General features: G+C 42.5%; 1 protein-coding gene across 1 annotated transcript; it reads right to left on the bottom strand.

Annotated features, from left to right (window-relative positions):
- Positions 1–832: 832 nt before the first annotated feature.
- Positions 833–26,339, bottom strand: LOC133409920 (heparan-sulfate 6-O-sulfotransferase 3-B-like). The gene is made up of 2 exons (XM_061690521.1): positions 25,620–26,339; positions 833–2,054 (listed from the first exon to the last, which is right to left on the bottom strand). The coding sequence occupies exons 1-2, from the start codon at positions 26,147–26,149 to the stop codon at positions 1,334–1,336; spliced, it is 1,251 nt and encodes a 416-aa protein (XP_061546505.1). The 5' UTR covers positions 26,150–26,339; the 3' UTR covers positions 833–1,333.

Genomic DNA, 26,339 nt, shown 5'->3' with positions numbered 1-26,339 from the left:
GCGTGAATTGGAGACTCTAAATTGCCCGTAGGTGTGACTGTGAGTGCCGAATGGTTGTTTGTTTGTATGTGCCCTGCGATTGGCTGGCAACCAGTTCAGGGTGCACCCCGCCTCCTGCCCGATGATAGCTGGGATAGGCTCCAGCACGCCCGCGAAACCTAGTGAGGAGAAGCGGTACAGAAAATGGATGGATGGATGGATTTAGCTCCGTGTGGCCAATGAGCTACAGTATACTGTATATTAAATTTAATCTGGATAGAATATACACGTAAAGGGCAAGAATTGTTCTAAAAGTACAGCAGGGTGATGTTGCTGCAAAATAGGAAACAAAACGGCATCGTTATGTTATGTGACACTCATAGAGGTAAACTGTCATAATCTGGGGTTCATGTCTTAATGTGTGGCCATCAGCCTCAAACATCTATACATGACTACTGTAAATTGAACCTTATGACAGGGAGAGGTTAGCGTATGTACCTCACAGTAAATAGGTCATGGGTTCAGATCTTGTTTGCATCTTCTCCCTGTGCTTGCATAGGTTTTCGAAAGAGAGACACTAAATTGTCCATAGGTGTGAATGTGAGTGCTGATGGATGTTTGTCACAGCCCCAGTGTTCTAGTATCAGGATGATAATGTAAGGAAATTAGTCTGCCCCATAAGATAATTTTATTTGTACTCCCAATGTAGTTATTTTGAGGGATCCGTTGTTATTATTCTTGCAGGTATGTAGCTATTTTACCAGACTGGCCGAGTGTTTCTATATGTTGAGGACAGAAATCACATGTACCAGCAAAAAAAAAAAAAAAATATCAAGAACAAATTTACACCACAGAATGCTGTAATTTTTTATTGACACAATTTCCGCTAAGGAACAGCCTTGATTGCTTCTCATTAGTGGAGGTCAATGAATAGGAGAAAAAAGAAAGATGACAGCCAACTTTGTGCCTTGATTTTCTGACCTAGCCACAAAGTAAGCACAATATTTTACTGGTCGACACAGCGCTAGAACATAACACAGAAGATCCTGAAAGCCCATTTATTATTCAAAGACTTTTACAAAACTGCTGCATCGTTTTTTGCAGACATTAAACTTTAGCCAAATATATAAGACATTTTGCTTTGCTCGTGAAATCAAATAAATTTTTACAACTGCAGTGCCAAAAATAGCCTTAAGAAACAATCACATACAAAATGTTCCAAATACATCCATCATAACTATTAAGACACCTTTCGGCCACCCAACCAAGTACTAGGGGATGACAGAATTTGGCAGAGTGACAGCAAAGTAAGGAGAGCAGAACAGCAGTCAGTTTGGTCTCTGTTGTGTCCTCCTCACCATAGTGCCACCTGACTGTTATAGTCATCGGTAGTGCCAAGCACCTTCATGTCCTCCTCCTCGTCTCCTCCTAATCTCAGCAACTCTGCCAGGTAGGTCCTATGCAGACGCTGCCTCTCCCGCCGCCGCCGGAGACGCTCCTCTTGATGCTGCTTTTGGCGGTTGTACTGGTAGCGCTGCAGGAAAAGCTCCTTAGCGTACTCATAGAGCTCCACATCAAGGGCATTCAGCCCTTCGATGAGCCATTGCACTTTCTTGTTGATTCCCACACCGGCAGCGCGTGTGCTATTGATTTGGGTGAAGGGACGAATGAAGCGCAGGTTGAACGTCCGTTCGAATAAGTGTTGTGTCTTTCGTTGGTACTCTGTCAGACCGTAGAAGGCCATGTTACGCAGGTTGGCCTTTGCGCTGGCAAGCAGCACACGGCCTCGTTCCAGCTCATTCATGGACATGTTGTAGCAGCCTACAAGGCTGAGGTCAGCGAGCATGCGCACTTGGCGGTTGTTGGCTAGGTTGGAGGGGCAATTCATGAAGTCTGTCAGGGTAACACCAGTCCAGTCTTCACCGCTGTAGCAGGCTGGAAGTTCGTCCTGAGTGGGTGGGCGGCCGTCACACATGTGGATGGCGGTTTTCCAGGTGGCGCCACGCTGTACATGCTTCCACTCACTGAGGTAGCGTGACACAGGGTCACGTAGCATGGTGATGTAGTAGAAATTCCTGCAGGGAAGACAAAGTAGATAATATTAGGTGTGTGGCTGTCAAGCAACAGTTAACTGTTTTTTTTCCTTTTTTTGGGGTTGAAGAGCATGGAAGTGTCTCCATTGTTTCCATCCGTCTTTAGACGGCATTGGCAGGGAATAGCTCGATTCTGAATGACATCTTTGGACGGCATTGGCAGAAAATTACTTCAGTGTTAGATCATAATCATAATCTCTTTTTTTTTCTCCCACCTCCCTTCAAAAAATCGAATTGTCTCTCGGACTGTGGATCAGAAATCTTGATACTTATCAAACCGGAACCTTAGTGTATCATTACAGCCCTAGTGAGTGTGTTGAGGAGTAACGCAATGTGAAGTAGTGTTTCTATAAGCTGGCAAAGAAGTTGGATAGCCAGTGCAGGTTTTTTGTCATTTTCTTCATCCGATCACACAATCTCCAGAGTTCCTCTCCACAAAAGATGAACTCTGCAAAGCTATATAATTTTTTAACTCAGCCTCCATTATTCATTTGAGTTGAGTGATTACCAAAGAACCGCTAAGGTGAAGCAAGCAGTCAGCTTTCAGTATTTTTACAAACATAGTTAAAAAGGAAATAGAAATTGTACACAAAGATCAGGTGACCTTCTGGTTGTCAGTGGCAGAAACCAAATGAAAAATTGCGCGTTATTTCATGTCATTGCAGATTACTTCTCGTGAGCTTTCAGGCAAAAGCAAAACAAAGTACTTCAGGTTCAGAAGTATATGATGGTGATGGTCTTCCTTGTGGAAATACAAATCACAATGTGGCCGACAGCAAAAAAAAACAAAAAAAACACAGAATTCCGAATTTACGCTTTATTTCATTCTAATCTAAAGAGTTCAAATGTGTGATCTTTCAGTAAGATGTTCAGTCCTGCAGGATCTATAACTGCCGTACGATAAAATGTCCCCAATTTAGGAATTGATGTCAAACAAAATATTCAAATCAGCTGCCATATGTTGTACACTCACTGACCCAAAAGTACAGGGGGAAATTCATGGAGTTGTAAGAGGTATTGCTTTAATATTACAACCCCAATTCCAATGAAGTTGGGACATTGTGTTAAACGTAAATAAAAACAGAATACAATGATTTGCAAATCATGTTCAACCTATATTTAATTGAATACACTACAAAGACAAGATATTTAATATTCTAACTGATAAACTTTATTGTTTTTAGCAAATAATCATTAACTTAGAATTTTATGGCTGCAACATGTTCCAAAAAAGCTGGGACAGGGTCATGTTTACCACTGTGTTACATCACCTTTACTTTTAACAACATTTAATAAACTTTTGGGAACTCCATCCATCCATCCATTTTCTGAACCGCTTCTCCTCACTAGGGTCGCGGGCGTGCTGGAGCCTATCCCAGCTATCATCGGGCAGGAGGCGGGGTACACCCTGAACTGGTTGGCAGCCAATCGCAGGGCACATACAAACAAACAACCATTTGCACTCACAGTCACACCTACGGGCAATTTAGAGTCTCCAATTAATGCATGTTTTTGGGATGTGGGAGGAAAGGCACGGGGAGAACATGCAAACACCACACAGGCGGGACCGGGGATTGAACCCCGCTCCTCAGAACTGTGAGGCTGACGCTCGAACCAGTCGGCCACCGTCCCGCCCGTTTGGGAACTGAGGACGCCAATTGTTGAAGCTTTGTAGGTGGAATTCTTTTCCCATTCTTGCTTGACTCTTTTACTACGAAGCCACGCTGTTGTAACACGTGCAGAATGTGGTTTGGCATTGTCTGGCTGAAATAAGCAGGGGCGTCCATGAAAAATACGTTGCTTGGATGGCAGCATATGTTTCTCCAAAACCTGTATGTACCTTTCAGCATTAATGGTGGCTTCACAGATGTGTAAGTTACCCATGCCATTGGCAATAAGACAGCCCCATACCATCACAGATGCTGGCTTTTGAACTTTGTGTCCATAACAGTCCAGATGGTCCTTTTGCTCTTTGGCCCGGAGGACACGACGTCCACAATTTCCAAAAACAATTTGCAATGTGGACACGTCAGACCACATAACACTTTTCCACTTTGCATCAGTCCATCTTAGATGAGCTCGGGCCCAGAGAAGTCGGTGGCGTTTCTGGGTGTTGTTGATAAATGGCTTTTGCGTTGCATACTAGAGTTTCAAGATGCACTTACGATCTTTGCTTGTGAATGACAGGAAGAAATTCAGGGAAGCTCCTTTTGGACCCAATCATGACCCCTACCTGTTCCCAATTAGCCTGTTCACCTGTGGGATGTTCCAAACGGGTGTTTGATGAGCATTCCTCAACTTTCTCAGTCTTTTTTGCCACCTGTCCCAACTTTTTTGGAACGTGTTGCAGCCATAAAATTCCAAGTTAATGATTATTTGCTAAAAACAATAAAGTTTATCAGTTTGAACATCAAATATCTTGTCTTTGTAGTGTATTCAATTAAATATAGGTTGAACATGATTTGCAAATCATTGTATTGTTTTTATGTTTAACACAATGACTCAACTTCATTGGAATTGGGGTTGTAATATTAAATATTAATTTGGATAGTATGTATAGTATAGTCTGTATAGTATGTTTGAATCAGAATCAGAATCCTCTTTATTGCCAAATATGTCAAAAACACACGAGGAAATTGTCTCTGGTAGTTGGAGCCGTTCCAGTAAATACTTTGAGACATAAAAACATAAAAACACACTACGGAGAGTCACTTAGCCTCTGATATTGTGATTTTAGGTTTCAGTGGAGTACAACTAAACTGCCATACTTTAAGTGGTGATGTTACCTTATTTGGATACCTTTACTGGAGAGGTAAAATATTGGAATCTGCTTTTAATTTGTGTATAGAAGGGTGCAAGATGATGAGTAGGGGTGGGAATTCATAAGACTTTATCAATATCAATGCCATTGACAATTCTGCTTATCAATCTAATTCCTTATCAATTCTCTTAACAGTTCCTAAATAGTTTTAATGGGGTGGGAGGGGGGGGGGGGGGGGGGGGGGAACTATCTCTCCACAGGCTTCCACACCATAGGCAACCATTTATGTATTTTTTCAATGATGTCTGCACAATTCCGTTTTTTTCTGTCAATATGTGGTGCTGTATGTACATTAATGATGAAAATAATTAACTTAAATGATTTTAGCAAATGGCTGCAATATAACATCCATCCATCCATTTTCTGAGCCGCTTCTCCTCACTAGGGTCGCGGGCATGCTGGAGCCTATCCCAGCTATCATCGGGCAGGAGGCGGGGTACACCCTGAACTGGTTGCCAGCCAGTCGCAGGGCACATACAAACAAACAACCATTCACACTCACATTCACACCTATGAGCAATTTAAAGTTGCCAGTTAACCTACCATGCATCTTTTTGGATGTGGGAGGAAACCGGAGTGCCCGGAGAAAACCCATGCAGGCACGGGGAGAACATGCAAACTCCACACAGGTGGGGCCGGGGATTGAACCCCGGTCCTCAGAACTGTGAGGCGGATGCTCTAACCAGTCGGCCACCGTGCCGCTGAAATATAACAAAGAGTGAAAGATTTAAGGTGGTCTGAATACTTTCCGTACCCACTGTATATTTAATATATTTTAAAACCAAAAAGAAATTTGATAAACAAGTGCATTGAACTTTTATAAACCTAGGGGGTTGACCAAACCTTTTGCGATTTCAAAGACCATCGTCAAGGGGGGGCTTGGTTTATTGCCCCTTCAAACAGATCGATAGTACGTTTTCAGTTGTTCTATGAAAATGGTATGCTATGACTTAGTTTTACCTCACTTTATTTCTGAAGCGACATTCAACAGACCTGTCACAAATAAAAATGTGCATCCAGTCGTGCTGTAATTAGTAATGGAGTATTCTACTGACGGCGGCACGGTGGCCGACTGGTTAGAGCGTCAGCCTCACAGTTCTGAGGAGTCGGGTTCAATCCCCGGCCTCGCCTGTGTGGAATTTGCATGTTCTCCCCGTGTCTGCGTGGGTTTTCTCCGGGCACTCCGGTTTCCTTCCACATCCCAAAGACATGCATTAATTGGAGACTCTAAATTGCCCATAGGTGTGACTGTGACTGTGAGTGTGACTGGTTGTTTGTTTGTATGTGCCCTGCGATTGGTTGGCAACCAGTTCAGGGTGTACCCCGCCTCCTGCCCGATGATAGCTGGGATAGGCTCCGCACGCCCGCGACCCTAGTGAGGAGAAGTGGCTCAGAAAATGGATGGATGAATATTCTACTGACAATTCTATTGGAATAATCAAGTGTAGCGTATATTGTTTCACTAAAAAATTAATTAATTTAGGAGAAAAGAATAACCCAGAAGCGACGCCTACGCGTTTTAAACTTAAAATTTTAATTTAACGATGAAACTTACATTTTAAGTTTCATCGTTAAAATCTAACTAATCTGTTTTGTAAAGGGGCACCACATCACTTTTTATATGTATAAAATTTAGGGAAAGTGACAAGAAACCTTTTTATCAGTCTCGTATTCTGAAGGTTGCTACACTTTATGAAATTTTTAGTTCTAGATGACAGAGGCTTAAACTCAGAACACACACAAAATACAACCAAGAGTGGAATTTTATGGTATATTTAATGACATCTACAAGGAACCTAGAGGGAAACACACAAAGGGGGTCTAACTAAAGAAAGAAAATAACACTAATAATGGCAAAAAAAAAGGAAAATAGGCGTACGAAAAGGGAAATAGAACATCGTGTGTTGGACGAAAGCATTTAACGCCTCCATTCGGGATGCGAGACAGAGAGAGAGACAGAGAGAGAGAGAGCGAGAGTGAGAGAGTGAGAGAGAGAGAGAGAGAGAGAGAGAGAGAGAGAGAGAGAGAGGTTGAGATTTAGTCTGAAACTAGTAATTTCCCCGAAATTATTAGGCACTAATATCGTACAGTCTGGCAAACGCTTGCCGTGTCTACTCATGAGCTTAGATTCAAGCTGGTGGGTGGTGGTCTCTCTCTAGGCGCGTCTCAGGAAGCAAGGAGAGAGATTTGGTTGAAGGTGAAAAAGATGTAGAAAAATAGAACAAGAAACAAAAGAGGCAGAAGACGAAAACTGGTTGGTCGTCACGCCTCCTTGGAAGAATATGACCGTCTCTCTCCCCGCCTGCTTTCCGGGATCCACTCGTTCGGAGAACTCACACTTGGCTGGAAGCCGAACAGCAACAGTTCAGGAGGCGTAGCAGCGGGGGTCCACGGAGGCTGGGGAGCTCCATCCCCAAGGCCTGCGGTTACCAAGCCGTGTGCCCGATCAAAGAACGGGAAGGGGGGAGGGGTGACCAAGGCCAGCCCAGCAAGAGCTCAGAAGCCAGAGCTAAAAAAAACAAGAAAGAGCAAAAACGCACGAGAGCCAAAAGGCGGAGTTAAGAGTTAATTACCCCGGTGGTGGGGCGTGTGCAACAGGGACGGAGAACCCTGGAGGAGACCACAACCATCAGCTTGAATCTTGTCTACAAATTTGAGAAAATAGGTTTAGAATCATACATTAATATAAAATAATCTCAATTTGGTACTCCCTTTACTCAGAGGTCAAGCAAATCGGACTGACTGTTTATATTTTAGTTTTGGCAAATCAATTGCTTATGATTCAAATCACATTTCATGCTGTTTGGAGTCAAATCAAGACAAACAATTCTCAAAATCTCGCAATTGCGCTAAAGTTGACACTGACACAGACATCAAGGCATACATTTGGAATATTTCTGCAGAGTTCATGAAATATCGAAACAGACATTATCCTTGGTTAAACATCAGATGAGAGTTCACAGGTTGCAGTACTCTCAAACGGGGTGGCGCCTTGCGTGCACGTTTGAATATTAAGTTGATTGGTTGTTGCTGTGTGAGTGCGGATCGTTGTCCGTGTCTATATGTGCCCTGTGACAGACTGGCGACCAGTTCAGGGTGTAGTCCGCCTTTCGCCCGAAGTGAGCTGGTATAGGCTCCAGCGCCCCGCGACCCTAACAAGGATAAGCGGTGTTGAAAATGGATGGATGGTTGTTGCTGTATTTGCATTCCATCGTCGATCGGTCCCTTTTGGCTTTTGTGAGTGCAAACGAAGAAAAGACTCTTTGATGATTGTAAACCAAGATTTCGAGGGGACGTGCTAATTACTTTAGGGTCCACTCGGCGTATTGTTGTGGGAGTTTCACAGCAGGGCGGCTTCGAAGGATCAAACCGTTCATCAAACGGTGGGGAGTCACTGCGTCACCTCAGTTTGCGGGGAGCATGTCCACTACACAAGTATAAGGATAAAATATATTTTTGCTTGGTTGAAGAGCAATTATGAATACACAAGAGACTATGAGACATTTCAGTTAATAATGAACGACCAATTGGTTTCCTCTTTTAGATAATCAACAGTATTTTTCTTAAATTCATACATACAAATGCATACAGCAGGAAACTGCATTTCCTTGTCTACAAACATTTCTAGTGAGGCAATTTCAAACACAAATATAAATAGATTTCAGTTTAAACTTGGTATTTCCCGTAAGTATCAAATAGATAAGGCATTAATTTAAAAAAAGAGGAACACAAGTTTGTCATCTTGGTCATTCATTCATTCATCTTCCGTACCGCTTATCCTCATTAGAGTCGCGGGCGTGCTGGAGCCTGTTTCAGATATCTTCGGGCAAGAGGCGGGGTACACCATGGACTGGTCGCCAGCCAATCATATAACATATAAACTGTGGTATTTTAATTGGAACAGAAGGATGCACTATGTAAAAATATTATGTCAAAAAAAGAGGTGAAGAAAAGGACACGAAGAAGAACGTAGTTTTATGTCGAATAGATGCTAGCTGTATGCTGATCGATCAGTAATTAAAGTGAATTAAAAAAGAAATACAAGACAGATTATTGAGAACACTACACTGACTAAACCAGACGGTAATGTAAAGGAATCCCAGAGAGAGCACGTCCAGCCCGCCGTGTAAACTATTTGCGGCATCACTCACAAAGCTAGCTGCTAATGCTACGACAATAAGCATACGTAACGTCAGCTGTAGATGTTTTTGTTTGGGTGTTGCAATAATTAACGTCCTTATTGTTACTTTAAATGTCATCATATCTGTGTATGTTAACACTGGTTCTTGGAATGTATACCTTATTTAGTTGTCATACTTATTGTTGTACTTTTTTTTTTATGAAACCTGACCTCTTGGTCAATTCCTTTGCTAGACAGGGTGTTAACTGTTTAAAAATGATAAGAACTAATTACACATCAGCAATAATGGTGTAGGGCGTTCGTCCTAATAACACAGTCAGCGATACGTTGTCGCTTATCATTTTTCTTGACATAAAACAGTATGTTGCAAATATTGTTATAGAAAGAGATTACTACCAGTTATTTGTTTCTCATTGCTTTGGTTATGGTAAAGTAGAAAGTCTTTTCAAGTCAATGGCTTCAAGTCCAAGTGAAGTCACGAGTCATTACTGTTCAAATCCAAGTAGAGTCTTTAATATACTGCCGAGTCTAAAGTCATCAAATTCATGACTGGAGTCCAAGTCGTGACTGGAATCCACACCTCTGGTACAGCAAGTGTGTAGTTACACATGATTTATTGATACGCTAGTTACTCAAAATACATGCTACAGAGTTAAATATAAAGATCAGATTAGTAACCCTGAGATTGAATTTACTCCCCATCTACTTTTTTTTTTTTTTTCCCTCTTATTGCGGGGCTGATTATTATTGATTACTTTTTTCCCAATCCCCGCTGACGCCAAGATACCATCGTAGAGCCACTCGAAGACGGATCTTTTGATCGCTTTGTCATGCAAGCTAGCGGATCCCACCATGACGACTGCCGCAACCCGCTGAAAAGACGGAAGGCTAACTTGTCCTCTAGCATTGAAGATCTACTACCCAGCTCACCCGACGCCCATATTCAAGTCCTCTCCTCTATTGACAAGAAGCTATCACGTCTCGATCTATTACACCAGGAGATAAAGGAGCTCAAAACCAGCAATTCAGACAGCTAAAAGAAGACAATGCCAAACTTCACTCAGCCATGAAAGTGATGACAACCAAGGGAGAGGTTCTCAAGAAAGTAAACAAAAAAAATCAAAGAAGCAATGCTGGACTTACAGTCAAGAAGCATGCGGGATAACCTCATTTTTGCCGGCATTTCCGAGAGTACACCTGATAATCCAGAGGCTCAAGTAAAAAACGTCATGTCGACAGCGCTGAAAATCCTGAATCAACGAGCGACACAAAAGTCCTGCACCCACTAATGAAGACTTACCGGCAACAAGGAAAACACGCCTCACTGGTTGTGGACAAACTATACGTAGATGGTCAACTGTTTCGCGATTCCAAAGTCACCCCTTGGCTCTTCTAATAAATTACTTCCAGGTTTGCTCTAATATTTCGTATATTGTGTAGAAAAAACATTTAGTGATTTGTTTAGGGGCGGCGCGGTGGCCGACTGGTTAGAGTGTCAGCCTCACAGTTCTGAGGACCCGGGTTCAATCCCCGTCCCCCGCCTGTGTGGAGTTTGCATGTTCTCCCCGTGCCTGCGTGGGTTTCCTCCCACATCCCGAAAACATGCATTAATTGGAGACTCTAAATGCGATTGGCTGGCAACCAGTTCAGGGTGTACCCTGCCTCCTGCCCGATGACAGCTGGGATGGGCTCCAGCACGCCCGCGACTCTAGTGAGGAGAAGCGGCTCAGAAAATGGATGGATGGATGGATGGATTTGTTTAGGGGATAAGAAAGGGAATCACACACTTCCTATTGCACCCTCCACTCACTGACATGGGACATTGCCCTTGTTTTCTTTTGCTTTCTCTATGGTACTTACTTTTCCCTTCTTTATGGCACCCCCCGACTCCCGACTTACCAAATGCTCACTCCCCTTGTACATACAGACATACAAGACCACTCCACGCAAGATCTCACCCCGTGGGGTCAAAATGATCACAAGAACGGTGAGCAAAGATCCCAGAAGCACACGAGGGACCTAGTGAATGACCTGCAGAGAGCTGGGACCAAAGTAACAAAGGCTACCATCAGTAACACACTACGCCACCAGGGACTCAAATCCTGCAGTGCCAGACGTGTCCCCCTACTTAAGCCAGTACATGTCCAGGCCCATCTGAAGTTTGCTCCAGAGAATTTGGATGGTCCAGAAGAAGAATGTCATATGGTCCAGATGAAACCAAAATAGAACTTTTTGGTAAAAACTCAACTTGTCGTGTTTGGATGAGAATGAATGCTAAGTTGCATCCAAAGAACACCATACCTACTGTGAAGCATGGGGGTGGAAACATCATGCTTTGGGGCCAATTATAGGGCACATATAGACAAAACCATTCACACTCACATTCGCACCTACTGACAATTTAGAGTCTTCGTTTAACCTACCATGCACATTTTTGGAAAGTGGGAAGAAACCGGAGTACCCGGAGAAAACCCATGCAGGCACAGGGACAACATGCAAACTCCACACAGGCGAGAGCAGATTTGAACCCAGGTCCTCAGAACTGTGAGGCAGATGTGCTAACCAGTCGTCCACCGTGCCGCCGTAACAAGAACTAAACAGATACATTTATCAATGTTTTACCTATTTCAGGGTCAGCCATGTTGGGCAATATCACCCTCTGCTGTTGACTGGAATTAAGGTCACAAGTGCCCTCGCGAACGTCACATGACCAAACACGGAAATCTGGATATTGGGCTCCCTGTGTATGCTGCAACATCTAGCAGAACCATGGTTGATTAAATGATGGTTTGAACAATATTCTGTCAAGTTTGGGTTCAAACCATCATGACCTCTGCCGCATGTCAAAAAGTCGATGTCAAGTCGGCTACTACAACAATTGTTCATAAACACCACGGCAACACGCCGGATATCACCGGCGCACAGTGGGTGCCAACTTCAAAATATTAGCCCCACCAATAAGACATTGGACATCAATACTTTTTTAGGCTTTTTTTTACGTTGCCCTCTGTGGCTCATTGGAGGCTTCCAGCATGACCAGTCGCCGCGACGGCCGGCCCTGCCGGCCCCGCCGACCCAAACTCGACTCCTTGACTGGATGCTGTCCTGACAGTAGTTTATATTACCATCTTATACTGTCACCATCGATATCAACACAACACCATCCCACAATCATAATATGAAACAACAGTAATGAAACAAATTGTAAACCTGGAAGTGCAGTGCTATTTACGATTTACCTGGACAAACTGCAGCAGGAATAGTCGAAGGTGAAGACATACAAAACAACAGCATAGAGCAGGAACATACTGTAAAATATGTTTATAGATTATATTTTATATTTATGGTTAGTGAACTGTAAACCTTAATACACTCAAGTATTTGACTTAGGTACAGTTTATTGATAGTCACGTTTGGTTGAGTATTGCGCCAATTTGATTTTTTATATTGCACAAACATTTGAGGAGATGACACACGGATGGAAAAGTGAATAATGTTTGAAGACATCATGAAAACAAACGTCAGTCAACAGGTCCTGCATTGGTGAGTAAGAGAAGAAAGCATTCCAGCAAACATGCTTTGTGAGCCAAGAGACAACAGACAACCAAATGCCACAACCAAACTGAAAATCTTCTCTGCGCTTGACTTCACAAAACATTGCCTCACTGAAGTCGAACAAATAATTCAATAATGTTAGCTTGTCCACAAATACAGTTTGGCAGGGAATGAAGGACATACTACATTTTAGATTTTCAAATTTAAGACAGTTCCTGGCAGCACTGGCTGGGCAGGCACTCCGGAGAGCAAACCTTTTGTTCATAAGTAATACATTTTCCATAATATGTATCTTTAGAACAAGTTAAATAAGGCTTGTACTATTGCTATCTGCTTTACTGCAGGAGTCTGAAGCACACAACAAAGGTTGAGTTACTTTTATGACAACGATATTTACCGAAAATGTAACAAATTATTAATCAAATGTGCATATATTAACATACGGTGGTTTTGTCAGAATTCATCCGACACAAGGTGAAGTACTGTATATCAAAGCAAAAAATATGTCAACCCTTTAGAATTTCTAACATTTACGCATAAATTGGTTATAAAATGTGGTCTGATCATTATCTAAATCACAAGAATAAACAGAGTCTGCTTAAACTAATACCACTGAAACAATTTGTATTTAATTTTTTTTATTGAAAATACCATGTAAACATTTAAAGGACAGAGGGAAAAGTAAGTGAACCTCTAGGCTACGGATTCTCCAAGAGATAATTAGAGTCAAGTGTGAGCCAACCTGGAGTCCAATCAATGAGTCAGGATCGGAGGTGTGGCTTAAATCTGCTCTGACCAATAGAAAACACCAGTTTAGAAGAGTTACCAGATGTGTACTAAGTCTCGGTCAAAAGAAGACCTATGATGAAGAATTGTTGACTTGTGCAAAGCTGGAAAAGGTTACAAAAGTATCTCAAAAAGTCTTGATGTTCATCAGTCCATTGTTAGACAAATTGACAATAAATGGAGGAGGTTCAGCACTGTTGCTTCTCTTCTAAGGAGTGGCTGTCCTGTAACGATGACTGCATGAGCACAGCACAGCTCAATGAGATTAAAAAAAAAGAAAAGGAAACCTAGAGCGTCAGCTGAAGATTTACAGAAATCACTGGCACATGCCAACATCTCTGTTGACAAATCTGTTGACAACAAGTTTGGTTGAGGTTAATGCTGTGTAAGGAAGGTCAACCAGTTATTAAATCCAAGGGTTCACATACTTTTTCCTCCCACTGTACATACAGTATGCTCTCCTACATGGAAAAGAAAAATCCCTCTTTCACCATTTAAAACATATTTTAGGGTATTTAAGATTTATTTGATACCTTATAAACTGTTTATTTTAGCGAGGCATTGGTGAAAGGGTTACACAATGCATCGGCCTTTCCCTCTGTCACAACTGCCTCCCTCTCACCATGTGAACTCCCTTTAAAAAACAGCAAGGGCAACTAACAGCAAAAGATCAATATTTGCCTTGTTAATTCACTCACCATTGCATCAAGGACACCAAGCAACTCACACTGAAAGCCTTGACCTAAACTCATTTAGCTTATCCTCTTCAAATGGAAAGTCAAATGCGATGCTTCATGTAAGCTTTGCCATTTGGTAAACACACTCTTGCTACCTACGATAATGGGAGAAGAAGTGACTTGAAAAGACAAGATGTAGACTTCACATTAACTCAGAGTGTTGATTACTCGCACACTTAAGAGCAAAAGTGGTGAAGATGTGCTTGCGCACAGATTTGAAAAGGGATGGCGCCGTGGGAAAAATTTGTGACTGACATGAGAAAAAAAGAAACACTTAGTATATTACAATATGCTCTCTCCAGTAACAAGGGAAACTTGTTAAAGCTGCTGGTTGATACATAAAATAAGTATATTGTGTAATAATTAAAAACCCATGCAAGGACGCAGAGAACATGCAAATTCCATACAGAAATACTGGAGGCTGCATTCAAACCCCAAACCTCAGGAGTCAGAACCGTGATACAGATGTGCTAACCCCTCATCCGTCATGCCACCTGCAGGGATAGTAACTCCAAAATGTTCCTTAATAGATAGCCAAAATATGTAAGAATAGTTTTTACTATTTAAATAGTGAAACTACTGATCCTTTTTTTTTTTTGTTTAGGTCAGAAAGGGCTTTTAATTCTGGCTTTGGTTGGTGTAGGACCTCAGCGTACCTCACGGGACTTCACGTCACCGAGGAACAAATAATTATCTGCATGGGTTACTTATCTTTGGCTTGCAATTAAAAAGGTTTGCTGTTAAGAGAAGAAGAGCATGAAAACAATGACAAAAAAAAGGACATTTGGTAAAGGATACATTTGCATTCAAAGCAGTGAGACTCAAACTTCACTAGATGCATAGTTGAGGCAGGGTATTTTGTTGTTTTCACATTTTACGAGGTTATCATCTTTTTACACTTGTATGACATGAAAATGTGACATACTGTAAAAAGATGCATGAGGTGTCTCTGAAACACAACTCTCCTTTTTGATTTGTGTTTTTGTGTCTTAATTTTATTTTATAGTTGTGCGACAGTTAAAATAAGTATAAAATTGCTTATAAGGGGTTTGTGATGGCTGTTGTGATCCTGGAAAATAATATTTCCAATGCAAAATGTTTGTGAATGTTCAACAAAGAGGAGATTAGATTGACCTTAAAGGTTCCACATTATAGCAAGCAGAGAGAACCTAAACAACTAATAGTGAGGAACAACCACACAGCCACACACTCTTTCAGTGAACTTTCTAAATGAATAGCCCTCATTCCACTTTGAAACACCACCCATGGTGTGCAATGAAGGGAGAGACGCTCTTCATTCTTGTCATATACGAGGTGCTATTTTGGACCAGATGGAAGAGAAAAAAGGAAAGGCTTCCAAGGAACAGAAGGGCTGTCTGGGGATGTACTCGAGCTCAGACTCGCCGTTTAAATCTCCAATCGCCATTCACATTGACGTAACGAATGACGAGCGAATCACAATCGAATTATTTGTACTATTCCGAAAGAAAGAAATGACTTTCCAACAAATGAAAAATCTAATTTGATTATTTGAAAATTATCTGTAGCCCCCTGGTTAAGTCCTGGTCGCATTTTTGGTGGGTCGCAGTCCCGCCTGTGTGGAGTTTGCATGTTTCTCCCCGTGCTGCGTGGGTTTTCTCCGGGCACTCCAGTTTCCTCCCACATCCCAAAAACATGCATGCATTGGAGACTCTAAATTGCCCGTAGGAGTGAATGTGAGTGCGAATGGTTGTTTGTTTGTATGTGCCCTGCGATTGGCTGGCAACCAGTTCAGGGTGTACCCCGCCTCCTGCCCGATGATAGCTGGGATAGGCTCCAGCACGCCCGTGACCCTAGTGAGGAGAAACGGCTCAGAAAATGAATGGATGGATGGATATCTTAATTTAACCAGGATCCCTTGTGATCAATGTGATCGGTTACAACTGTGGCTACAACTGCGCATATTCATTTCATTAAATGAAAATGGCAGCGCAAGTAAACAAAACTGATTTGTTTTCATTCGAATTTGATTTGTTTCGAATGCGAAATTCATGATTTGGGATTTGGTTCTTTCAAGCGGACTCGTGAGTGAATCCGAATTGCCATTTATTCGTTCATTGCTCTAGCGTGTACCGTATAATGCACACCCATGTATAATACACACCCCCAAAATTGACCTAAAAAGTCTGGAAAACGCTTCTACCTATGTATAATGCATTTTTACAATGCATGATTTTGCTTCTTCCAATATGATGAAAACATTTAGTATTTTCTGTATTTTGTTAGTTTTTTCAAATAATTATTATGAAGTTAAGCGCTTTATTTGAACACGTAATCCTTTTTTTTAATTTACTTGCTCTTATTTTGAAATTCACAGCCCTACTTTTATTAAGTATATGAGAAAACACACAGTTGTGCTCATATGTTTGATTACCCAGGCAGAATTTGTAAGATGGGTACAATTCTTTCAAGAAAACATGAAGGACCAGGCGAAACACATTTTATTTTATTTTAATGGGATTAAAATTAAACGGTCAAACATTTCAGAAAAGCATTTTTATTCAACAAAACATAACCATAAAGAAATTAATGATGGTTGTTGTTCAGTCATCAGTCGAACAATATTAAAAAAACAATATTTCACAAATTCTGCCAATTTATGAGCACAACTGTACATATATGCAGTCATACGTACCCCTATCATATTGGAATGAAAGTGGAGGCTACACTTTTTTTATAACCACTAGGTGGTGGTGGCATTTTAGAATGAAAGTGTACAGCTTTTTCATAACCACGAGATGCCGCCATACATTTATAAAACTGAAAGTTTTTTTCCATTTGCTCCTATACTTACGTATAATGCGCACTATTGACTTTTGACAATTTTTATGGGGAAAAAATGTGCATTATACATGAGAAATTACGGTACATATGAGTGTAATGATTTTTGCTTTGGCAAGAACTAGTTGACCACATGAGGGACTGCAGTCAAGACAAAGAAAATCCCACCATTAGAAAAGTGACAGAAAGGCTGCTGGAATGAGGTGCATATTGTACTGCAGCTTTGAAAATCTATTATACAGTAGCTCATAACTATCCACATCTAATATAGCTCATGTTACTGTGTCAATGGAGAATATGTCCATTCCAAAAGTTAGTAAAAATAATAATACTAAAATAAAGACTGTGAACTTCAATTTATTCGACTAGCTTTGTGGATTTAATCTCCCCCTTCCTCCCTTGTATGATAAATTCTAATCCTCCTAAGGAGTGGAGAGATTACCAAGATCCTCTGAATATCTTACATTTCTTACAATGACTCAAGACACAGCTCAGTGTCACAAAGCCCGAGAGGTATGATTCGTGTGAGCTTTAACTATTAAAAAAAACAACATCAAACTCACCCCACTTCCTCCTTAAATGTCCTATATTTTATTATTGGCTCTATGGTGCCTCAGTAAACGTGAAATATGAATTAAATTGTCCATGCATTCCTGAGTTCCATACGTTTTTCTGCCAAGATGGTTGCAATCAGGTCATTCGAACTTATCTACGTCACTAGCGAAGATCTCCGCCTCCCTCACCACTACCGAGCCAGCACTGTCAACATAAAACGTGTGCTCTCACAAGTGGTTCTTCTACACAGAGGCAACCAATCAGAAGAAAGGGGGCGGTTTGAGCCAAATATGGACAAAGCGGATACAAAACTGGGTCAAACAGAAGTAGTTGTCAGAGGGGCCTTTTCTGGACACTCATATGACAAAACCGAGGTGTTTTTGGAACTGAAATTGACACTTTTATACTGAGTACATGTTAGTCACTCTATGCAGGTCTAATAGATCTTTTTTTTTCATTTGTATTTTTTTTGTGTAATTTAACACAATAACCTAATACAAATCCTTACAGACCTCCAGGAATATCCATCCATTTTCAACACCGCTTATCCTGGTTAGGGTCGCGGGACGCTGGAGCCTATCCCAGCTCACTTCGGGCGAAAGGCGGACTACACCCTGAACTGGTCGCCAGTCAGTCGCAGGTATTTTCGGACAACCATTCGCACTCACATTTACACCGTCACTGAGTGTGAACTGAACCCATGCTGCCTGCACCAAAGTCAGGCGAGTGTACCACTACGCCATCAGTGACTCCTCCAGGAATAATTTGGATGAATTACAATCGATTTTTGGCTCAAAACAAAATTAGGTTAAAAAATGCTAAAATAATCATAAACTGCATTTGCTTCCATTGCGTTGCAATTCGTGATTGCACTCTGTAATAGTATATTTATTCAGTTAGCCGTTGGTGAATTTGAATTTCTTCTGTACACTTTTTGTGTTATTAGCCATCATTTATTGTTATTTAAAGATTAATTTTGTACTGAAAACTCTTCACGTTGTTTGTTAAAAAGTAATACAATAACAATTAAAAAAATTCCTTAACATAAGAAATAATCTTGATTAATAATCGTGATTACAATATTGATCAAAATAATCCATCCCTCAATCCATTTTCTACCGCTTATCCGAGGTCGGGTTACGGGGGCAGTAGCTTTAGCAGGGACGCCCAGACTTCTCTCTCCCCAGCCACTTCATCCAGCTCTTCAGGGGAGATCCCGAGGCGTTCCTAGGCCAGCCGAGAGACGTAGTCTTTCCAGTGTGTCCTAGGTCGTCCCCGGGGTCTCCTTCCGGTGGGACGTGCCCGGAACACCTCACCATGGAGACATCTGGGAGGCAGCCGAATCAGATGCCCCAGCCACCTCATCTGGCTCCTCTCAATGTGGGGGAGCAGCGGCTCTACTCTGAGCTCCTGCCGGTTGACCGAGCTTCTCAACTTATCTCTAAGGGCGAGCCCGGACAAAATGCGGAGGGAAACTCATTTCGGCCGCTTGTATCCTGGATCTCGTTCTTTCGGTCACGACCCACAGCTCGTGACCATAGGTGAGGGTAGGAACGTAGATCGACCGGTAAATTGAGAGCTTCGCTTTTCGGCTAAACTCCTTCTTTACCACAAAGTCTGCATCACTGCAGACGCTGCACCGATCCGCCTGTCGATCTCTCGTTCCATTCTTCCCTCACTCGTGAACAAGACCCCCAAGATACAATTCAATTCTGAGGCCACCAAACCGGACCCCCTCTATGCCTCGGCTGCGTCTAGAAATTCTGTTCATAAAAGTTATGAACAGAATCGGTGACAAAGGGCAGCCTTGGCAGAGTCCAACCCTCACCGGAAACGAGTCCGACTTACTGCCGGCAATGCGGGCCAAACTCTGACACCGGTCGTACAGGGACCGAACAACCCGTATCAGGGGGTTCGGTACCCCATACTCCCGAAGCACCCCCGACAGGACTCCCCGAGGGACACGGTCGAACGCCTTCTCCTAGTCCACAAAACACATGTAGACTGGTTGGGCGAACTTGCATGCACCCTCGAGGACCCTGCCGAGGGTGTAGAGCTGGTCATCAAAATAATCGTGATTATTATTTTCGCCATAATCGTGCAGCCCTACGATCGAGCATAACTAGGGTTGATGACATGCTTGTTTGAAGCCGAAGTTGTTAAAAACAAAACCCACGCAGGCATGGGGAGAACATGCAAACTCCACCCGGTCCTCAGAACTGTGAGGAAGATGTGCTAACCAGTCGTCCACCATGCCACCCCTGCCAATAGATGTTTTACTCAATTGTTTATTTTATTTTTTTTAATTATTCAAGTAGGCGGCACGGTAGACGACTGGTTAGAGCGTCAGGCTCACAGTTCTGAGGGGCGGGGTTCAATCCCCGGCCCCGCCTGTGTGGAGTTTGCATGTTCTCCCCGTGCCTGCGTGGGTTTTCTCCGGGCCCTCCGGTTTCCTCCCACATTCCAAAAACATGCATGAATTGGAGACTCTAAATTGCCCGTAGGTGTGAAAGTGAGTGAGAATGGTTGTTTGTTTGTATGTGCCCTGCGATTGGCTGGAAACAAGTTCAGGGTGTACCACGCCTCCTGCCCGATGATAGCTGGGATAGGCTCCAGCACGCACGCGACCTTAGTGAGGAGAATTAATTATTCAAGTAGAACATCCATTTTCTGAACCGCTTATCCTTACTAGGGTCACAGGTGTGCTGGCGCCCATCTCAGCTGACCTCTGGCGAGAGGCGGGGTACACCCTGAATTGGATGCCAGCCAATCGCAGGGCACAAACAAACAACCATTCACACTCACATTCACACCTACGGGCAATTTAGAGTCTTCAATAAACCTACCATGGATGTTTTTGGAATGTGAGAGGAAACCGGAGCACCCGGACCAAATATTCAAATATTAAAAAAACGCAACAAAGATCCAAATTGGGCAAAAAAAATTTCCCCCAGCAATAAGTAATAAGTGTAAACATAAAATGCAAAAACTATAAGAAAAGTGTCATTAATTTAACTCTTACAGTTGATCTATCAGTCAATCCATCAGGGTCTCAAACCCTTGCTGGCTTTACTTCAGTTGAGCCAACAACTCTTTGTGGTTCCTCTGAAAGGCCTCCTCAGACTCAAGGAGGAATTGGAGGGTGTCATCTTATTCCCGTTGAAGGTTAGGTGTGGGTGCTGGGCCAAGAGGCAGAGTGACACCTGAAGGTCCAAGCTTCTCTGGTCTCGTCTCTGCTCTTACTTACACCCTCGCAGACGTGCCAACCACCGGGAAGACGACATCATGATTCCCTCAGGTCAATAAGGTACAGCGTCTGATCCCTATTAAAGCCTTCGTTTGCAGGCATGGCAGGAGATAGTGAAGGGCTGAGGGCGCAGGGAGCATTCTCCTCCAAGCTCTCTACAATACAATACATATGGCTATCATACATTGTATTATAGACATCACTTTTGTTACTTTTATTATTTATTTCTAACCTGTCGTGATGTTACTGTCCTCAGCCATAACCAGGTTTGCTATAGTGGTGCATGCAGTCACGCTGATGTCGTTCGTAGCAGCATCGTGTGTTCTCTAGAACAAAGGGACCAGGACAGTGTCCTCTGTGTGGATTCAAATACAGGCCAGTATTGTTGTCCACATAGACTGGAGGGGGGAAACCTTTACATTACAGCTATGCTGTATTTCCCTCAGTTAATGTTTGCATCACAAATATTTTGGAATGAAAAATGTCTGTTATAACCAGATGACTAAAGATATGCTATGGTCATGGATAAATGATTGATAAGTAAAAACAACAGTCAGAATGTGCATCGCTAGTCCAGAGGTAATTCACTGCTACATAGTACTTTACTTTTAAACATCCTCCACATAAACAGGTCGCAAAAACATAAATGAAATCAACATGCCATCGGGCTAATGTTAGCCGTTCTTAGGACAGGCTGCATTGCAGCTCACATAATGAAAAAGGTATTTTGCACGCCAGCAATAATACATGTGTGTGTGTGTGTGTGTGTGTGCGTGTGCGTGTGTGTGTGTGTGTGTGTGTGTGTGTGTGCGTGCGTGTGTGTGTATGTATACATTCGTCGAACAATACTACTACAATACTAATGTATATGGCCAATTTAGTATGACAAAAACTTAGATTATTACAGGAGCTTCTACTTACTTTTACACTCGGGGCAGCCATCTTTGAAAGCCAACTCAGGGGTAGTCAGAAATTTCTGCCTTTCTGAATTGATCACGGCGGCACGGTTGCCGACTGGTTAGAGCGTCAGCCTCACAGTTCTGAGGAGTCGGGTTCAATCCCCGGCCCCGCCTGTGTGGAGTTTGCATGTTCTCCCCGTGCCTGCGTGGGTTTTCTCCGGGCACTCCGGTTTCCTCCCACATCCCAAAAACATGCATTAATTGGAGACTCTAAATTGCCCGTAGGTGTGACTGTGAGTGCGACTGATTGTTTGTTTCTATGTGCCCTGCGATTGGCTGGCAACCAGTTCAGGGTGTACCCCGCCTCCTGCCCGATGACAGCTGGGATAGGCTCCAGCACGCCCGCGGCCCTAGTGAGGAGAAGCGGCTCAGAAAATGGATGGATGGATGGATGGATGGATGAATTGATCACACTCCGGAAGTGACGATTTTGGAAAAAATACACTGAATGTTGAATTTGCAACTGAATTTAAGACTGAACGTTGAATTGGGCAACGCAAGTTGAAGTATGTTGAACTATACACCGAATGTGGCATTTGCAACTGAATACAGTGAATATTTGACACTGAATCTTGAATTTGTAGCGGAATGTTGAATTGGTGGTGCATATGTTGACTTTTTGACGTTGAAAAGTACATTGCATATTTTTTCTGGTATGAATGTATAAATGACAAACATGTATTTAACTTTTGTCCAAAGAGACTAGCCATAAAGAAAACAAAAGTTCGGCCTCAAACTAGCATGACATTAGCTCTAGTTATGCTTGTTACTAGGGCTGCACGATTATGGCGAAAATTATAATCTGATTATTTTGATCAATATTGTAATCATGATTATTAATCATGATTATTCCTCATGTTAGGGAATAACCTTTATTTATATTCCATTACTTTTCAACAAACAAGATGTGAAGAGTTTTCACTAAAAATGAATATTTAAATAACAATAAATGATGGATAAAAAAAATAAAAACATTTAAAATACCCAACAAATTCTAATTTACCAAGGGTTAACTGAATAGTGACGTTCTGGGAAAAAATACACTGAATGTTAAATTTCCAACTGAATTTGCAACTGAATGTTGAATTGGGCAACATAAATTGAACCAGACAACGTATGTTGAATGTTGAAATATACACTGAATGTTGAATTTGCAACTAAATACGTTGAATATTTGACACTGAATGTTGAATTTGCAGCTGAATGTTGAATTTGCAGCTGAAAATGTCGACTTTTTCAATCTGAAAAGTACATTGAGTATTTTGATGGTAACAAAATTCTGTGTGAGTCATTCAGATTCAAAATCTGATGGCACAGATAAACTTCCATAGACTTCTGAGAAGTACCTGTGCCTGTACCTTGTCTTCCCAAAATACACTGTTGTCAGGTGCTGTATACCTATCTACCCACAGAAGGTGACTAACCACAACATAAGCTGTAAACTCTCTCCAAAGCAGCAATGAATAAGAACTGCACTCAAATGTCTGTTTCAGAGGGCAGAGCAATACAGAACAACATATGCTATCTTGAGCAGTTGATGGCAAGTAGGAACTGTCATCCAGCCAGTTTCCACTATGCGCTCTTGACTCGTAAACTCACTTGGTCCCTTGTAAGGAAACAAAATGTTACGCAAAGCAGATTAATTGTGAAAATCCGAAAATTAATTTGAAAATACCTGTTATTTTAAAAATAATCGAAACGAACATTTGGGGTTCACTCAGTGGAGTGATCTTATTAAATTTGCTTTTAAAATGGTGTTTCCACCAACCTAACCTACATCGCTTGGACAAAAATATTGTGACACACCTTTTAATCAAGCATTCATCCATCAAGGAAAACCCTTTGGTTTAACCAAAATCTTATCTTTTCTTTTTATCGTACTGTTTCTGCATAACTGTGCGACTGTCCTGTGCACAAAAGCTTAAGCTCTATAAGTGTGGAAGAGCTTAAGATCCCTGACCTCAGCCCCACCAAAATCCATTAAGATAAACTACAACAGGGATGGTGAGATTGAGATCACACAAGTACAGCACAATGTCAAATATACGTAAGGTACAGTTCATATAATATACGAATACTACTGGCATTATGGTTGGAATCACAGATACCAGTTACCTTACCTTACCTTCCTTTCTCAAACACTCAAAGAATCAAGGGTCACAAATACTGTAATATTCCAGATAATAATGAGCGGATTGCAATACTGCAGGCAGTGCCATTAAAACTAAAGAATACTGATTTTTCCTTGAGCAATTCCCAGGCTGGCCATTTAGTGAGGCAACTGCCATTTAGAGAACATAAAGTGGCAGCGTAAACCAGTGCAAATTTTCTGGAGTCCATTATGTCAAATGGACATGTATTGACTGATGGAGTGTTGATTCTGTCTTGATTCAAAGAACCTCAAATTCAATCTAATGGGCGCCTGAAGGTTGGTTAATGGACTCTTGAAAGGAAGTATTCTTGAAAGCACTGACCTCCTTTGTCGCCCCTCTTTAACACTCTTAGGAACATATGGAGATTTGCTTTCTGAACCTTTAACACGCAGACGGCACACCTCAGAGCACCCAGCCTGCTTAAGCGATTTGCTTGGCACGGCTTAACTCTCTGGCTTCTGTAATTACCGCAAATTGAAACAGACCTGCGGATGAGCTGCCTTCGCGAACAATTTGCCTGGAGGCCTGCAGACAATCTGGGCAACGCATAGGCGGTCCTGGACCGAATGGGGCCCTGTGTGACGGCCATCGATTGCGCCTCCCTGACCGATTGTGAACGGATGATTTTTTGTTTTTTTTGTTGTTGTTGTTGTTGTCCTGTTTTGTTGTTAGGTCTAGCAGAAAGGAAGATTTCTATCCCTTTTATGCCAGAACAATTTTACTGTGTCACAGTGGACTTTTTAAGACGCCACTGTGGTCTCTTTGTACTCTGATGGCTATTTACTGAGAATTACAGTCGTTCAGTCGAACAGAACAAAGTTTTTAAAGGCCCCGTGCGACGGCCATCGATTGCGCCTCCCTGACCGATCGTCAACGGATGCTAGGGGAGATTTTGGTTGACAGTATTTTCTAAATAGCATTTCGCACTGTGCGCACCTCCGGTCGATCGGGGGGGTCGCCGATATATGTGGCTTAAACAGCTCGAAAGCATGTGTAATGTGTCAGTATACGCATTTGCAGGTCATGAATATGCATGTGCTCCATCAGTGTAACATTTATTTATACACTGCGTGTTAACAGTAAGCATACGCAGGATCAGGTCGCTTTTTCCTCCCCTGTCCTTTGAAAGTTTATTACTGTGTAACATTTTATTATGCTTGAGTGTTCAAATGGATTATCACCTTCGTATTTCTCACACTTCTTCGAGATCACGGATACTGTATGCGCAAACTAGATCTCCCCCTTTACAATAGGATGTGACAAACACTGGACCTTTTGTAAAACAGATTGACATTTAGGTTGTTTTCTGTGTCTTGTTTTTTATATCATTATATTTTCATTAGTACACTGGTTTGGGCAACGTATGTTTTTTTTCAACTTGCTAATAAATACATTTGATGTGACTTTTCCTGTTCTAGTTCAGACATCATCCTAAACAACAAATGGATTTTTTTAATGTAATAATTAAATCAGTTCATGAAATACTAAGCAGTTGCATCAGAACTTTTTTAATGTCTCTGGCAAGGATGTTGTGCCTTTTATAGAATACAAAAAAATGGTACTGATCTGCTTAAGGGCTGAGGATGGTTTCAACGAGAATCTATTTCCAGATGTTCCTGAATATCTGCGGGGGCGTGGGGTCAAGTTAGTGACCAAATCATGCATGCAAGCAGAACGACCCTAACCATGAATTTGAGTGCTGCTGATCCAGATTCGGATGCTGCGATGTGCCGAATGCCATTTGAAACGAACGGAATCAAATTGAATATGTACCTTTTTTTCTTTTGGGAACTCTTTTTGTCCCGCTTATTCATCACCACGGGAACGCAGCTCGTTAGCTCGGTCCAGTCGGCGTGCAAGCCGCAACTCCAGCCGGTGGAGAAACGGGAAAAGAGCCACGACTCGCTTTTACCGGGCCGGTGACACGTGCATTTCCTCTGGCCGGGCGTGCACTCGCAGGGCTGCTCCAGCTGGATGTTCTTAACCAGGTGGCGACCGAACGTGGTTCCTCCGGTCTTCTGGATGTGCAGGAACACCATCACGTCATCTCCTCGGATGTCAAAGTCCACGTGTCTTTCCAGGTCCCGCTCCGTGAAGTTAAATCTGAACCCCGTTTTGGCGCTGAGGTCCTCGTCCAGCTGCTGCTCGGTGTGGACGGACGCATGTTGTTCGAAAAGGCCGCTCTCTTCACGTAAGAAGTAGCAGGTGTTGCTCTCCGCGGGGCACACGTACTGGTAGGTGATCACGAAGCACAGCACGGCCGCGATGGGGATGAAGATGAGTCTACTGAACTTCTCCTCCATTGTGGACAAGTCACTCCGCGGAAACGAGCGAGGCGTAATCCTCCTGCCGCGCGCCTGGCATGCTGCGGCTCCGTTTGGGCTTGGGCAGGGCACTCCCGTTAGGAGAAGTCCCGACCGCAGGTGAGCGACGCCGACAGTCGGGCGTCCTGCACGGGGACCAAACGTGCACAGCTCGCCGTCACGCTGTGAA

Source organism: Phycodurus eques, chromosome 1 (genome assembly GCF_024500275.1).
Source record: "Phycodurus eques isolate BA_2022a chromosome 1, UOR_Pequ_1.1, whole genome shotgun sequence".
NCBI lineage: Eukaryota > Metazoa > Chordata > Actinopteri > Syngnathiformes > Syngnathidae > Phycodurus > Phycodurus eques.
Note: the sequence above shows the minus strand (reverse complement) of the source record. Positions and strands in the feature narration are given on the sequence as shown.

Coding starts and splice junctions, on each gene's coding strand:
- LOC133409920 (XM_061690521.1), bottom strand. CDS start 26,149: ATGGAGGAGAAGTTCAGTAGACTCATCTTCATCCCCATCGCGGCCGTG. Junction 2,055..25,619: donor AGTTCCCAAAAGAAAAAAAG/GTACATATTCAA, acceptor TCTTCCCTGCAG/GAATTTCTACTACATCACCA.